The 16232-nt window shown below is 34.6% G+C and overlaps 4 protein-coding genes across 7 annotated transcripts in view; 1 reads left to right on the top strand and 3 right to left on the bottom strand.

Annotated features, from left to right (window-relative positions):
• The window catches only part of LOC106669433 (calcium-binding mitochondrial carrier protein SCaMC-1-like), a 6606-nt gene extending 4468 nt beyond the window's left edge, over positions 1-2138 (top strand). For 3 of the 4 annotated variants that reach the window (XM_014398915.1, XM_014398913.2, XM_024228709.1), the window contains 3 exons: positions 1197-1364; positions 1694-1835; positions 1910-2138. In XM_014398915.1, coding sequence (XP_014254401.1) covers positions 1197-1364; positions 1694-1835; positions 1910-2076 — 477 coding nt within the window. In that variant the 3' untranslated portion in view covers positions 2077-2138. The remainder of the gene's footprint in view (positions 1-1196; positions 1365-1693; positions 1836-1909) is intronic. The other variant, XM_014398916.2, reaches the window with a different exon arrangement.
• LOC112127581 overlaps positions 1-6821 on the bottom strand; it is a 176294-nt gene extending 169473 nt beyond the window's left edge. The window contains exon 1 of the mRNA XM_024228711.1: positions 6550-6821. The gene's annotated coding sequence lies outside the window, so the exon portion shown is untranslated. The remainder of the gene's footprint in view (positions 1-6549) is intronic.
• Positions 6822-9338: 2517 nt separating this feature from the next.
• Positions 9339-11174, bottom strand: LOC106669463 (calcium-binding mitochondrial carrier protein SCaMC-2-A-like). Its single transcript, XM_014398963.1, has 7 exons — positions 10919-11174; positions 10490-10614; positions 10348-10426; positions 10112-10281; positions 9889-10056; positions 9684-9822; positions 9339-9606 (listed from the first exon to the last, which is right to left on the bottom strand). The coding sequence occupies exons 1-7, from the start codon at positions 10959-10961 to the stop codon at positions 9440-9442; spliced, it is 891 nt and encodes a 296-aa protein (XP_014254449.1). The 5' UTR covers positions 10962-11174; the 3' UTR covers positions 9339-9439.
• A 1650-nt stretch (positions 11175-12824) lies between these two features.
• LOC106669460 (39S ribosomal protein L44, mitochondrial) lies at positions 12825-15487 on the bottom strand. The gene is made up of 6 exons (XM_014398957.2): positions 15315-15487; positions 15113-15221; positions 13735-13989; positions 13593-13677; positions 13120-13423; positions 12825-13042 (listed from the first exon to the last, which is right to left on the bottom strand). Exons 1-6 carry the CDS (start codon positions 15376-15378, stop codon positions 12888-12890), a joined length of 972 nt encoding a protein of 323 aa, XP_014254443.1. The 5' UTR covers positions 15379-15487; the 3' UTR covers positions 12825-12887.
• Positions 15488-16232: the final 745 nt, after the last annotated feature.

Below are 16232 nucleotides of genomic sequence, written 5' to 3' on the forward strand. Positions count from 1 at the left end.
TGATCGATGGGCACCTTCTTCTTTAAATTCAGATTTTTATCCATACACTTCTACATTGTAATACAATACATAATGAGAGATGTAAAAATTGGACATGTAATGAGCATTAGTACTTATTTGAACTGATTGGATGAGTTCAAATATTTTACTAGTTCTTCTGATACTATCACCGATATTAATGATCAGACTTCATCGTTATAATTTTATATTAAAAGAAAATTCGCAAGGTTGCAGGTTGAGATGGCGAGTTGGTGCCCGAGTGGATCGAAGTCACGATAACTCAGATGGTAAGAGCAGCGGCGTATTGAGCCGAAGGTCGTGGTTCGAATCCTGCTCGTGACGTTTTTTCATTTCAACCAAGACCTTAGATAAAAAGAATAATTAATTGAAAGAAGTAATTTGGTCAATAGACCACTAAACATAATGGATTTATATTAAAAGATGATCAACGATGAGGTGGTTTTGAAATAAATAATCAGTTTCTTTGTTGAGCTGTTGAGAGATACATCCCCTTTTGTCCGTATAACTAACTATCCTTCTAAAAGTTAAAAAATATGAACACTTACAATTTTGAAACCTACAGTTTTAATAAGCATATAGAAATTCTACAGGTCCAGCACAAACACCAGTACATTCTATGAACGAAAGTAAGGTTCAGGTTAAAAGGAATCAGTCTCTTTTAAAACTTATGAACTACAACCAATATTCGTCTATTGTACAACCTCAATTATCATGTAGAGCTCTTTCGTTAAGCTTATTAAGGCTTAAATCCGATCCAAAAAGTCTCAGTATATCCTTCAGACTTTGGGTTGTCCTCATCCATGAGAAGGAATCAGCCTGAAAAGGTCCCACACAAACAGAGGACATATTACGCTGTTTCTTCTTATTCCTGGTAATATGCAGGCTCTTTCAAGTCAGCTTCTGTTGTCTACAATGTCCAATATCAGTCCTGACACATCATAGGTTTAATAGTACTGTCGCTAATTTCTGTAATGGTTCCAGCCTGGAATACAGTCCCAATGAGGCAAGTTTTGATGAAGGGTAACATTATTCCTCGAAAGCTCCACTAAGAAACTGGGTGATTTCTGTGTAATTACCCTCATCCCTAATTATCTTTTAATATCTACCAAATTACTTTTCATAAGAGTAAAACGCACAAATTTTAAATCAAGCAACTAGCAGTATGTTTTGTCTAGGTAGTAAAAACCCGATTCATACTGCATAATGCTGGAAAACAAAATAACTTTACTAATACTCTGATAAAAGGCTACAAGACTGAAGGGTATCGCTTTCTCTTCAGGGGCTACGTTACCTCAATATTTGGAATTTTGATTTTTAGTTCAATCGATTTCAGCACATATGAGGTATTACATTTAAATTTTTTATGCTTAAAAAACAATTATGGAGGCAAAGTCTGACATTAAAAATTATACGTCAAACATATTACTATTTAATCAAAATTTAGAAATATTTTATGTGATAAGAAGTGAATGATTATAAGAAAGTAATTGCAGTTTATCTTCATTACAAAACTTTCTCACTTCTTTTATTTTTGTAAATTTTTTTTTTGTAAATGTAAAATAATTACTTGAATCTAAAAATTGAAGCAATATGATCAGACGTCTCAACACAAAAATGAAGCAATAATTTTTAGAATTAATTTGAACATAATTATTTTTAAATTTATTTGTAGAGCCTGAAGAAAATGTATAAGAAAAGATACGGCCCATCTGCTTTCGGTCAAGAGGTGGTATTCTGCAGCATGGTGTCTTCGGTGGTGGCCCAGTCGTTTGCGTATCCTTTCGCTGTTATAGGCGTTCATTTACAGACTGTAGGTCTGTGTATTGGAGTTTAACACCGAATTTGTACACTTTTTTTTGTATCGTTTAGATATATTTCAATTTTTCAGGTAGGCCTGCCAAATGGAGAGACATTAGAAAATTTGTCTTCTCGCGAGGCGCCGAAGGTTTGTACAGGGGATTCGGCATAGCTCTTTTACGTGGTGTACCAACCTTCGCCACGGCGTATTTCTCATATGAACTAATTCTCTCCATGTTAAATGAACAAATGATCTGACACTCTTCCATCAAGTGTTTTGTTTTTGTGAATTAATAATAATATTGTTTATTAGCGATTAATTGAATTTCTCTCTATCTTTTTTTCAAAAAGAGTCAAGGTTGACAAAAATCTTGCTTTGAAAAGAAAAATTGAAAGTTTGTTTTGCAAATGAGCACCATCTCTCATCTTTCATAAGAAATAATTATTATATAATATTTATTGGTTTGCAATATTAGCTTGAGCTTATGACTTTTATGTCTTGTAGAATCATCAACTTCGGTTTTTTAGTCCTCGGTCTCCTGCCCATCACCGAAGTTAGTTTGTAGGGGCTGTCAACAGGCTAAGTCATTTCAGCCTCCAACGCTTGCGGTTTTTAAGCCCAACAAAAACACTAAAATCAAACGCGAGCCTCTTGCAAACTAAAAATCCTGGCATTTGAGGGGATAATGGCACGCAACCTTGAATTGGAAACTTAGATAAATTAAAGCTCGTGTCAAAATTTGGATACATCCAGGGATCCAAACACGATGCTAGGCTAGGTCATTGTAGGCTTGCTCATTCGTTCCTCATGGCTGGGGGGGGGGATCTTCCTTTTTGTGGAGAAGAATTGAACGTAAAGCAACTTTTGACCAATAGCAAACAATATGAAATTGCCAGTGCTTGCTATGATATCTTTAACAAGAAAAACACTTTACAATAAAATAGAAAATACTCTTAGCCTACAAAGATAGATAAGCTATTGACGTTTCTGAGAGCTACAAAATTTGTATACATAATATAGAATGAAACGGGATAGCTGGAAACTGTACTCTTAGTCCGGAGGTTGTGAGGTGTTGGTGGGAACAGTCCTGGTGCGTCTTTACCACCTGATTCTCAGCCTCCAAATTTTCGGTTTAATTGATCAAAGTGGTTGAGCGCCTTTATAAATAAAATTACGAAAAAGCCTAGACACACTTACACTCTCATTCTTAAATACATGCTTTTCTATGTATACTGGGTGATTATTTATAAACTACCCTCCTTTTATTTCTTTGGTTTGGAAATAATTTTACAAATAGGACTGGTCTTTACATACTTTTTTTTACGTAGAATCTGTATCTGATGTCATTTTTTTTTCAACGTACGGTACGTCCCCCGGGCTCTGCAGCTTTTTTTTTATGGGAAGGTATCATTTTGAATACGGAGTTAAATTCTACGGCATTTTTAAATAAGATTTTACTTCGGTCATTTTTCTTGTATTTTGGCGTTTAAGAGTTAAGTTTGAAAAAAAGTTGAAATTTTATTTAGCCCAATCGTCATTCATTTATCTCCTAGTAACTTCATTAAACTAATCCTAGGAAATTAGATTTTCAGAATGGGCACCGCCGATCTCCATACAAAGCAAAATCGTGTTATAGAATTCATTTCGCACTTCATGGAAGTATCCCGTGTTAAGCGATTGAGAGTTATCCCAATATCGACAATTGTGACGATCCATTCTTAACATTAGCATGAAATGAACCAAAACAAATTATCTCAATTCCTTAAAATCAACTCAGAGAAATTATGTGTGGTGTTTAATAACCGTTAGTCAATGACTCTCAAAACGACTCACAAGAAGGACACATCTACACGGAAAACAGGCACTTTGAGCCCTGAAGATAATCTCAAGATCGAAACGTTGGCACGATGAAGAAAATGTTTTTCTAAAACCTACCTCACACCAGTCCGCATCCCACGATGGGCGTGACTGACATTCTTAGCTAATTTCAGACATCATTTTTCTTCTACCAAAAGATCAATTTTCATTGTTGATAATTCGTTTCAAAGAAATTGTCAAGTGGATTTTCTAACTGTATCAAACGTTAAAATTGAACGATTATTGCCATTTAAAAAACGAGGTTAATTCCTATCAAAAATATTTTATTTTATGTATTTTCTTATAAAAATCGTTTGTATATTTTTATGGTATATACGTCGTTAAAAAAATACGTTGCTCTTTTTTCAAATGGAATGTTTGACGTTAAAATCCTTTTAGTCAGAGAACATCTTTTTAAAAATCGGAAAAATTTTAAAGGTCAAGAAATCTATTCGGACGAAAATTGTATTTATATGGTGTTTCTAGAGGCGCTAAAATGAAATTTCATATTAGTTTCACGAAAAAAATTATGACCTAGTTTACTTAAAAAATATTTGGTTTTTAGCAGATTGTTGACTATTGATAAACTCTGATAGCTTTTACTATATTTTTATTTCTATCTACATAAAAAATGCTGTAAAATGATATATTCGCATATTTGATTTGAGAAAGGAGAACGTCGAAATAAAAATATTAAAACAACGTAAAATTTCAACTTTCAAGAAAAAAGATCTTTCGCGAAACCAGGTCCTCTTCACAAGAAATGGCGGATACATGCCCGATATTTTGGATCAGCATCATTTCTTCAAGAGAAATTCATCGGGCCTCTAAAAAGGACACCATGTATAAGTAAGTAAAGTAGGTAAGGAAATGGGCAAATCTTGGATTTGACCTCCTTGTCGTGATTTTAGTGTTATAAAATCCTTAGATACCGAATTTCTCGTAAATCGGTGTAAATTAATTTTTTAAGTGATAATTTCGACGACCATGGCTGACATTTCTAGTGCAAGCTCTGACATCCTTTTTTTCAATACCTGGAAGACCGATTTTCAATGGTTGATATTCGTTTTAAAGAAATTGTCAAGTGGATTTTCTAACTGTATCAAACGGTAAAATCGTACTATTATTTCCATTTAATTAAGGTTAATTTATATCAAAAATATTTTATTTTATGTATTTTCATATAGAAATATTTTGTATATTTTATGGTCGTTAAAAAGCTACGTTGCTCTTCTTTCACATGGTATGTTTCACGTTAAAAACCTATTATCCGTTTAAATCAGATATTCTGAGAACGTCTTTTAAAAATCGTAAAACTTTTAATTAAAATAATTAAATTCAAAAAAACAATTTATATTTAGGGGTCCTAGCGTTGCTAAAACGAAATGTTATATTAGTTTCACGAGAAAAAAAAATTATGGCCTAGTTTACTTAAAAAAATATTTGGTTTTTAATTTTTTTTTTCGTTATTGATAAACTTTAATAGCTTTTGCTATATTATTGTTGATAAAAATGCTGTAAAAGTATATATTCCCAGAGTTGATCTGAGTAGGTAGAACGCCGAAATAAAAATATTAAAAACGGAAAATTTCAACTTTCAATTTCTTTGTTGAGAAACCAGTGCCTTTCACAAGTGGCGGACACGGGTGGATATAGGATATTTTGGCGTGTAGAATCACTAAAAAACTTTGGTGTAAATCCTTATCCCAACCTGGTCATCCCCTTTATATACATTGTCAACATCCTATAAAGTCTCAACTCACTTAAAGGCGAAGAAGAACTCAGGAGAGCATCAGGTACAATAAAAGTATACAGATGGTTCCAAAACAAACGGGGGAACCGGATCGGGTATTTTTTCCACAAGCGCAGGATATGAGCAATCAAACTCATTGGGGAAGAACACTTCAACAGAAATACATGCCATCAACGCTTGTGTCCAAGAAAATCTTAAAAGAGGTTACATTGGCAAAAAATCCTCATAAGTCTGACAGCCAAGCAGTTATTAAAGCATTAGCACGTAAAAAAATCATATAAAAATTAGACAGTGAATGCATCCAAAATCTCCAACACTTGGGGAAACGCAACAACCTGATGATATCTTGGGTGCCAGGGCAAAGAGGAAATTTGGTATCGAAAAGACAGGCAGACCCACTGGGCAGAGGAGGAGGAGCAAGACCATAGGCCCGAACCTATACTTGGGATAACAAAATCAAACATAGAATCATCCATCGCAGAACGGTCCCAAACAAAACAAAAAGAAAATGAATAAACACTAGCGGTGCTAAACTTATGATGAAACAACCCTCACCAAGACTGGCAAACTGTTGCAATTGGAGAGGGCTAGACGCAGTGGAGTGATAGGACTATTAACCTTTCACTGGCACCTGAGAAAACATACACAACATGGGCATATACAACGATGATACCATCTGCAGATGCAATGAAGAGGCGACAGCCACCCATAACACCTTCGACCGCTCAACGGAGATTTAAACTAACATATAGAAAACAAATATGGAATGAAATTGTACCAGCGACAGCCAATGATCTGATCTAAGAAGAAGGATTGAGTCTATTGCGCTGAACTAGGGAACTAGGAAGGTAGAATAAGCCTGAATGCTGCAGTGCCTGGAGAGCACAAACCCCGCTTCCTAGTATCCTCATTACCCCAGAGGTAAAGCCGGGTTATAAAGCTAGTCTAAATATAAAACTCAAAGGTAGAAACTATAAATCGAAGAATTAAGATGAAGAAACATGAATTGGCCGGACGGCATAGTAAATCATAATGGCTGAGAAGGAATGTCAACGAAACCATTGTACAAATAATCATAAAATTGAATTTGTGGAATCATGGATTATACGGAAAGACTGACCTGGAGAATGTAGATGAATGACACGATGGGACGATCGTCAGGTGTTTCCTCTGTAGAATGGGTCCACAGGCAATGCGCTCGTCGCCAATATTGGACAACAATCAGAAGATCTCAGGAGATACTTTGATGTACTTTGGCACTGGAAAAGCTGCATCCGCTCGGTCCGGAGGACGGGAACAAAGCGAGACCGGGCGTCGCCATCGTTAACAATTAACCGACAGTCCCGCCTCGATCAGTGGCGGGCTGATTAAAGCAGAGCACGACTGCCACCTTGAAACATTTCCCATCCGTCCTCCCCGTTCAGACTCATCCCCCCCTAAAAAATTCAAATAACTAAGTACTAAACAGTTGTTATTAACGGTTTTCGCACGTTCAAAATTGAGCGCCAATAAAAACCGACTTTTCGTTTGAATTTCGCGTTGGCGGTGGATCGGCATTCGCGGGTTCACTCTTACAAAATGTCGAGACGTGCTTGTAACTCCTTCAACCTGATGATGAACTTTAAGCATGAAATCCGCATCATTGAAAACAACAAACTGTGAGTAACAGCTATGTTTTTAAAGAGATTGCATGCCCTATTCTTAATCGGGTAAGTATGAATGGCTTCTGAAAATTTCATAGTTTTGAGACTGCCCTTCTCAAAATCACAGATGATATTCGCCTAGGTATTGATGATAATAAGTGTACTATTACTGTTCTACTTGATTTTTCCTACACATTCGGTTCCATAAATCATAATTTGCTTATTCGGAAAATGACGCATCTTTTTGGTTTTCTTCTACTTCTATTAATCTGACAGAACTCAGAGAGTTAAAGCTTCAAATTCTCTCTCATTTTGAGCTGGTTTACACCAAGGCTCTATTCTTGAACCTTTACTCTTTTCCATGTTTCTAAATGATCTTCCATTAGTTCTTAATTTCTCCCAATTTCATCTTTATACTGACACTTAGCTTTATGTTCAATGTCCTACAAGCAACATCTCTGAAGCTATCTCATTGCTCAACTGTGATCTATCAACCAACGGTCAAGAAATAACGGCATTCTTCTAAACTCTAACGAATCCCAGTCCTTATTGATTTCCAATAAACCCATTAGTACAGATTGCCTATCCCCTTCTCTTATCAGTGGTTCCCCTATTAATTTTTGTCCTAAAGTTAAAAATCTTGGTGTTATTTTTAACTCCAACTTTACATGGCATGAGCTCTATTATTAAAAAGATCTACTCAAGCCTCCATTCTCTTCAATGCCTTAGCATTTTCACTCGACAGAAAACTAGACTTCTCCTTATTAAATCCCTAATAATTCTTTTATTTTCTTGATTATCTCTTATTTCACTTTCCTTTGACTTTCAATCTACTTATCGCCTTCAAATTGGTCGTAAACCAAGGAGTCATATTTCTTCCTATATTAATTTCTTCAGCAACCTTACATTCTAAGCACTACTTATAAACTTAGAATTATAATATATATATTTAAAATTAAGATGGCAGCTTCAATGGGCCGAATTGATAAAGAAGTCCACGTGTATCAACAGCACTGTCAATGGGTGGCCCTCGGAGGATCTGACTCATAGAACCCTCATTAGATTAAGAATGAACCATGCGAGGTTGACACATGGACACTTTCTTTTGGGCCAAAGCCCGTGTATGTATCCGGCATGCAGAGAAAGGTTGCTTGATGTGTCCCACCTAATTGAAGGGTGCAATTCCTTGGCTCCCATAAGAGAGCACACAGGAATGCCACCCCATTTGAGAATTGTGCTTGATCATGGCAGCGAGTATTTGGGTCCCCTGTTCCAACTCTTGGAGGAAACGGGATTTTTCTACTATACATATTAATAATAGTTGTGTGATAGATATTGAGGACATTTATTTGATTTAATTTTAAATATTTGGATTTGTATAGGCCCAAATCCGCACATGTACATCCAAACATTTGCTGAGTTGGGCCTATTGCCTCCTCATAGTCCACTGGTATACAACTAGCCTTATTGAGGGTCGATGGGGTACTCAATATTCCACCGTTAACCCTCTCACATCACAAATTCTCGCTAATAAATACATTCATTCTCAACACAAATTAAATATACACAACTATTATTACTATATAATAGTACAATCCCGCTTTCTCCAAGAATCAGAAAAGGGGACTCAAGTACTTGCTGCCGTGCTTAAGCTCACTTCTCAAATCGAGTGGCATTTCTATGCACTCTCTATATGCGTTAGACGGAATTACACTATATTCAACCATTGGTTCTCACATTACATATTCTGCTAATTAATACACTCATTCTCAATATACACAAAAATATGTCAGTATCACCACCCTGATTCTTCCAAAATCACAGAGGTCTCAAATACTTTTTGCTGTGCTTAATGATTTGTTATTCTTATATCCATCTTATCTCCCTAAACCCTTCAATTAAGTGACATCCTTTCATGCTACATTGCTTTGGCTGAAGAGTAAATGTGCGTTTGTCAAACTTGTAGAAATGTTAGCTCCATCTACACACATTCACATTAACAAATACCTTCACTCTCATTGTATACAAAATGGAACGCAAAGTAAGATATTTATGACTAACAGGTGCTCTATATATTTGCCGCTGTGCTCAAGCTATTTCTCATATTGACTTAATACAGGTTTTATGTCTCAGTAATGAATATTGCAGGCAATTTTTTATTCTATTTTTTTAATGGCCACGGATTATTCACTGACATCTAACAGATAGTCATAAAATATTTTATCGCATAGATTACTTAAGAGTTATAAAAAATCATAAACACATGTAATTTCATATTGTTAATTTATAAATTGCATACTATTCTAACAGTTCCGATAATCACTGAAAAATAATTTCCACTTGCTGTTTTGAAAAATCACCTACAAATTATGTAGTTACTGTTTCGTGGAATATCTCCAACACACTTTCATAGCAGACATATGCGATCGCATATGATGGAACAATTTTCAACAATGCTGTTGTAAATCCTCGATACATTCCAAATGGCCCTCTGATTTTCAAAAGCTCTATATATTTCAACATGTTCTCTTTTTCTGAAGATAATAATTAAATTTATATTAATAATTATAATTTCCTATTAAATTCTTTTTTGAAATATATTTTTAATTACCTGAGGCTTGCCTATGGGTAGTTAGAACACCAAAGGGATAAGCTCCAATTAACGCCACAGATGACGAACACAAACCACTAAACGTTATTGTCATTTTATCAACAGATTCGGGAGAAGATAGTAGAACTCTTTTACAAGCCTAAGACAAAATATTATTTTCAATTAAAAACAATTATATATTACCTTATTAAATCTCAATCCATACATGATACACAGCAAAATCGATCGAAGTGAACAACATTTTTCCTAAAATCGCAGGAACTAAACCTAAGTATGCAAAGGACCAGCCGTATGTTTTATATCCCTTCTTTATTTGGCCAAGAACTCGAGGAGATTCTGATGATTGCCTTAATACTAATTTTGTTTTTATGACCTGGAAAAGAAGGAAACTTTTAAAATGAACTCAACAATAAATCATTTTATATTACCTCTACAGGGTGAACAATGACCTGAATAAAAGTTCCGGTCAGGGCACCGGCAAATAAGGTCTCTTTTAATGTTGGTCTTTTATCTGATTGCATTAAACATAGCAACTCATTAAAAAATACAAACTTTAACGTTATTTCCGGCACCACTTTTATTAGGTTTGCTCCGTTGCCTTTAAATATAATCAACATTTTAAAATTATTATCTGTCTGTTATATATTTTTATTGTTTGACAGACCCCTCCACATGCTGGCGTATCCTCCTTCTTTTATCATCATGGCAAACCCATCGCTTAGTTTTATTGTTCTCCCCTGGAACTAAAACTAAAATGTAATTGTTATTCTTCCACAGTTATTATAAAAAAACATATATTTGCTTACTTGAGCCATTGTCTTCAAACGGTCCAAAGGGGCCGTAAGTGTCCGGGAGACAAACCCAGCTGTTGCACCAGCTATTACATTGTACCATATTCGTTCTAATTTGCTGTTCAATTTGTCATCCTTTTCTACAATTACAAGTTTTCTTTCAATTGTTTGATTATGCTGTTGTAAGTGCATACAATTTTGTTATTGCACATTATTATTCCAAGCAGGCTCTTTTAATCCAATTTCAAATAAGTCAAACAATTTTTCTGTTTATTTTCAAATTAGAACTGGATTATCCAATTTAAACAGATTATCAAATTTAACCCAAGGATTATTGTTTGTGTCATGTCATGTTGAGAAAATGTTAAAATAACCAAGTGCACTAACTTTACTCATAACTACAATTGTCCAGACATATACAAAGAAGAAAGAAGAAAAACTGACCACTTCTACAATCAGATAAAAGCTCATCATTTTTTTCTGTCATTTCATAGCGTCATCTCCAGTGGGGAGGGCATTGTATGTCTTGCTACATCCTGTATTTTGTGTCGCTTTCTCTATGTTATCACTTTCTGTTTAAAACACAAAATATAAAAGACACTGCAATTTAGATAACAATTTTATGAAGTTGATTTTTGGATGACAGCATTATCAGCTGTTTAATTTTGAGTCAAATTTCTATTCCATATTTTAATACCACTGAAATCCAAAGGCAAAATTTGTAATATTTCTTTAATTTAAAATAAATAAATGTCTTTATTTTTACATTTACAAATGCAGGGTGTCAACGTGCTAGCGTTCCTACTCCTAAAAACTACTCAACTTAGACAAAAAATGCAAACAGTCTTTTTTAGAATAAGTTCTAGGTTCAAACATTGCAATAGTTAGTTTTTTTAAATTTCTAAAATGTTAAAAAATTCATTTTTTTTTTTTACAAATCGTAACTTATTTGCTTGTAAAAACCTATTTTTCAGACAATTTTTTTCCTTTTACCTCCACCGAAAATTAATCATTAGGTTTTCGTTGCTTGCCATACATTGGTGAACTATCAGAAAAAGTAGGTACAATTCTTAAGGGAGAAGGTTTTAGAGTAGCTTTTGGAGGTGCCCTTGTTCACTTAGAAACATCCTCTGAGACAAGGTTGACAATATGTCAAAAAGCAGAGTTTACAAACTTACTTGTAATGAATGTGATATTAAATATATAGATGAAAGTGGCAGAGGAATTAAAACAAGAGATAAAGGAAACTTGCCTAAATCAAACAGTTTTTCTAAATTTAAGGACCATCTATGAAACAAGAAAATTTAAATACAACAATGTTACACCATGACCTGTGGAGGCTGGGCTTGAAGGGAAAAGGTGTCAGGTTGCGCATTGGTCATACTAAGATTAAACACAGACACCTTTTAATGGGGGTGAGATCATGAAGATGTCTGTGGTGTGGAGAGTTTATCACGGTAGAGCATATAATAACAGACTGCAAAGAACTGTGTCAGCAAACAAAGAAATATGACATCCTGAATAACCTCTTTTCGGCCTTGAGTCACGGCAGTAGGCACAGATCACTGTTCCAATATCTCAGGGAAATATTTTTATGTTCATGTATGTGATATATGTTATTTATTGGAACGAATGAGTTTATTTGCATGAATGGAGGGGTTTATCCCCCAAATATCCCAAGCAATATCAAGTACTCTGGAGTAGAGTGAATGAATGTGTGAGTGTAATCTATTAGCAACTATGTACATGTGTGTGAGTTGAATTCTAACCAACTAGTCCTTACCACGCTAGCGGTTCTGGTTCAAATCCCGGCAGTGCCCATGGTGTTTTTAATGGATTATAGTATAAAAATGTATTGTAAAGTGGTTTGATCCTTTGTTCACAACACCTAACGGGTAGTTGAACATTGAGTACTGTTTACAATGAGTTGAACCTATGACTATTCGCTTAAACATTGTTTATCTACTCTATGTTGCATCAAGTATGAAAAATCATTTTACAACACCCTCAGATTTTTAAAATTTAGTATTTTCATTAAATTGCTTCATTTTCCACGCCAGCCAACATAAGTTATGAGTAAATATAAAGTACGTGGCAGAAATTCCAAGGGAAATTCAGAATCGCAATGCCAATTGAGTCACAATATCTTTATTGTAATATTAGTAATTATCATTCAATGTTAAAATTTTCTTTTAACAAATGATCCAGAATGAGGTTGATCCCTGATCAACTAAAATATAAAGTTAACTTTTTTTAGTCTTCTCTTTGTTAACTCTTATAAGAATAATTATCTATGAAAATGTTACTATTAGAGGTTAACTATTTTAAAGGATGCAGATAAAATTACAAATAACTTTTTTTAACTATTTAATATACAAAATTATGTACAATCGCTAAAACTATAACAACTGGTTTATGAAGCTGATAATTGTTTAGATCTGAAATTGTTGTTTGTTGACAGTCGTACATCAAAGGGAAAAGGTTTTTTGTTAGGAGTCACTCCCCACATCCTCCACAATGAATCACAAGCAGCCATGTCCTGTGCAATTTCAATGCTTTCTCCACAACCTGATAAATCAATCATTATTAGCATTCAGAAATGTTTTTATTACTACATATTACTCTTTTTTATTATTAATAAAGACCTCTTCCTATCATTTGCCGATCACAGTACATCCCGACTTCATAATTGGCAAGTATGCTGTTTTTACCGATGGCCGAAATAAGCCTTGGTTCAAAAGGTGGCATGCCTCTTTCCATCAAACTTTGTGACAATTCTTCCAAAGGATTGTCAGGGGTGCACATAGGCGACAAATCTTTAGTCGCGATTTGTGTCACGATGAAATCTCTTATAAATAAAGAACTTCTGTCTAGCCCACTGCTCAGCGCTAAAGCTTGAATGACACTTTTCAAACAGACAGCAAGTGTCTCCTCTTTTGGCGGAAAGTCCTGCAAGAAAAAATTGTTATTAATTAAAGAACCTGTAAGTAGACATTTTGGTTGGCTTTTCCTCTGACTGCTGCATTTTGCCATACTCAATTGTGGATTAGTGCAACAGGCCAAATTTGTGAGGATAGGAAAACAATCAAAAACAATAATTTAAAAAAAAAAAACTTACTTCACATAAGACCAGGTCATTGATCCCGATATGGTTTGCAACATAAGCAAGGGTGCCAGTGCTTAAAAGAAATTCTTGAATTGTTCTAAAAAAATATTATTATTTTATTACTTATTACACTTTAATTAATTATATTAATTACTCAATATATTTATTAGGTAGATAGGGTAACGTGGTTGTCAAATATTTATTGATGTAGTCTTGTATTAAAGTTTCTCCCTCTTCGGCCATGTCCATATTAGATTTGATGTTCGTCTCTGCCTCCAGGCCAACGGATTTTTGCTCTTTGGCCAACTTTTTAATGTAGGATTCATCTAGGAGAGCTTGCTTCAGGGCACTCTGGTCAAAATCCTCTCCGAGCCTTTTCCCAAAAGCATATATTTCAGCATTGTAATTCCTAGAAAATGAAAAATTGAAAATGGTGCGTTTTTTGACACCATTACAAGGTTTGTTGTACACACGTATATACAAAATTGATCGAATATTGTATCTTGACAATTGACAACTTTGGGTTTCCTTGGTTAATCTTTCTCTCTAAATGGTTATAGAAATATAGGAAACTTGGGAAAAAAGTTGCAGTTTCAGAAATTCAAGTTCTTCTAATTTGAACATTGATAGTATATTGCAACCAAAATTAGGTCTCTGTAAAAATTTCCTACTACCTACATCTGGTTAAAATGTACATAGAGAGCCAAACGAAAAATTTGTCTCTGGAACAATATTGTAGACTTTGGGCTTCTTTAGTTTATCTTTCTGCCTAAATGCTAAAACCTAGGCTAGGTCAAATGAGTGATTTTGGAAGCTCCATTTGTAAAAGTTTCTCACCACTGATGTCATCACCCTGCTTATTTAATTGTTCATGATATAATTGTACAAGTGATCCTAACCCATGACAGTCATCAGTCATGCCTAGTAACCAAAGAAGTAACAAGTCACTCAAGTGAGGACACATGAGTTGCTAGACTATCTTGATAATTGAACAATTGCATATAGGCAAGAAGAAGGCAAATCATGCAAACAGGAATGCTTTTGAAACACAATTTCAGAACTTTTTTTTTTGGGGGGGGGGGTTATCTTTCCATTTAAACACTAGTCCTTATACCAAAGTTCCTAACTCCCCCCCCCAATCCGGCTTCGGAAATGGTTCAAATTACCATTGACTTTCACATCACAATGGACCAACCAAAAGTTACTATCTTAATACTTCTTGTTTCACCAAAGCCTTTGATTCCATCGTTCATTCATCACTAATATCCAAACTCGAATCCTTTTCTTTCTTCAATGGCACTATCCGATGGTTCTTATCTATCTTACCGGACCTTCCTAGCATCCATCATCAAACAAAATTCCTCTGTTAAAATTGCTTGCACAAGAGATCGTTACAAAATCAGTCATGCTTAATTTCTACAACAAGAAATCTTCAAGTGTGGACCTATACACATTGTCCAGTTACATCTAAAGGCAGTCGTTATGTTTAGACTTGCTTGACTTTGGTACAAGTGGGTACATTAAGACCATACCATTCAATGAATGTGCTCCTATTCACTGGTGGTTCAGGCCCAAGGCTGTCTTTCTTTTTCTTCAACACCCTCAATGTGGGAGCGACCCAGCGATGAAACTCCCGTTGGCCTGCAAATAAATAAATAAAATAAAATCATTTAGGTGTTATTGCTAATTGTTAGGAATTATGCTACAATTTAGAAATCATAGCGAACATACTACCTTGAAGATTATTACGCAGCAAGCAAGTTGCGGGTTTAATTAAATATTTAAGTCTCAGGCTCATCACAAAAACTTGTTACACAAAATACCCACAACAAATGTTTAAAAAGTTAAATAGATAAGTACGCCGGAAAATGTAAAAAGGTAACAACATAAAGTTACATCGAGCCTGAAAAACACATTCTTCTCAGGTTGACCCGTGATAATTTTCATGACGTCATATAATGAAATTGGATAGTTTAAAACTGCTTAAAAAAATTCTCAAAAGAAATATTACAACATTTATGACACAGGTCATACATGCAACATAAAAAATTAAAAATAATGTTGTACGAGATAGAAATGTTTGTACTAATTTTTTGCTTTGGTCTGCCCCATTTACTCAGAATTGAATATGGCGAGAAGCCGTAACGTGTTTGACGGATTAAAATGATCAAAAATGACTGCAAGTTTGTCACGCCACAAGCCCCAAGTAGAAATCTAACAAGGGCTGTAATTTCTTATGCACAATATTAGACGAAGTTGAGCAACCTTATTGTTTAGAGATTATATGTAGATGTTAGGTAAACAAATAGACGAAAAGTTATAACTATCAAACATACAATCAGTAAATATTTTAACCAGTGATTTTATATAAAAGACACAAGTTGCTACATTAATGTTACTTTTTTTTAAATGGACTAATATATCTCTTTAAAAAAACTGATGTTTTTAATGTCTGCTTAAAGTTTGTTGCTAAATGTTTTAAACACTAGCAATTATAGCTATTAATAAAAATGGCCAACCGATATAATCAGACATTACATGTTCCAATGCAAAATCCCGTAACCTTTTCACGGATAAATGGGATTTTGAGGTTGTTGTGGATGATAGCATTGGAGGTAATATAATACGGAGCTTTTATTGATCTACGATTTG

Source organism: Cimex lectularius, unplaced genomic scaffold, assembly GCF_000648675.2.
Source record: "Cimex lectularius strain Harlan isolate CLEC.00 unplaced genomic scaffold, Clec_2.1 scaffold198, whole genome shotgun sequence".
NCBI lineage: Eukaryota > Metazoa > Arthropoda > Insecta > Hemiptera > Cimicidae > Cimex > Cimex lectularius.

Excerpts from the sequence above, each read along its gene's own strand:
- LOC106669460 (XM_014398957.2), bottom strand. The coding sequence starts at position 15,378 with ATGAGCCTGAGACTTAAATATTTAATTAAACCCGCAACTTGCTTGCTG. Across the intron at positions 13,678-13,734 it reads CTACCTAATAAATATATTGA|AACAATTCAAGAATTTCTTT; the intron begins GTAATTAATATA and ends ATATTTTTTTAG. Across the intron at positions 13,043-13,119 it reads TCGGCAAATGATAGGAAGAG|GTTGTGGAGAAAGCATTGAA; the intron begins GTCTTTATTAAT and ends TTGATTTATCAG.
- LOC106669463 (XM_014398963.1), bottom strand. The coding sequence starts at position 10,961 with ATGACAGAAAAAAATGATGAGCTTTTATCTGATTGTAGAAGTG. Across the intron at positions 10,282-10,347 it reads ATACGCCAGCATGTGGAGGG|GCAACGGAGCAAACCTAATA; the intron begins GTCTGTCAAACA and ends TTATATTTAAAG. Across the intron at positions 9,607-9,683 it reads TACCCATAGGCAAGCCTCAG|AAAAAGAGAACATGTTGAAA; the intron begins GTAATTAAAAAT and ends TATTATCTTCAG.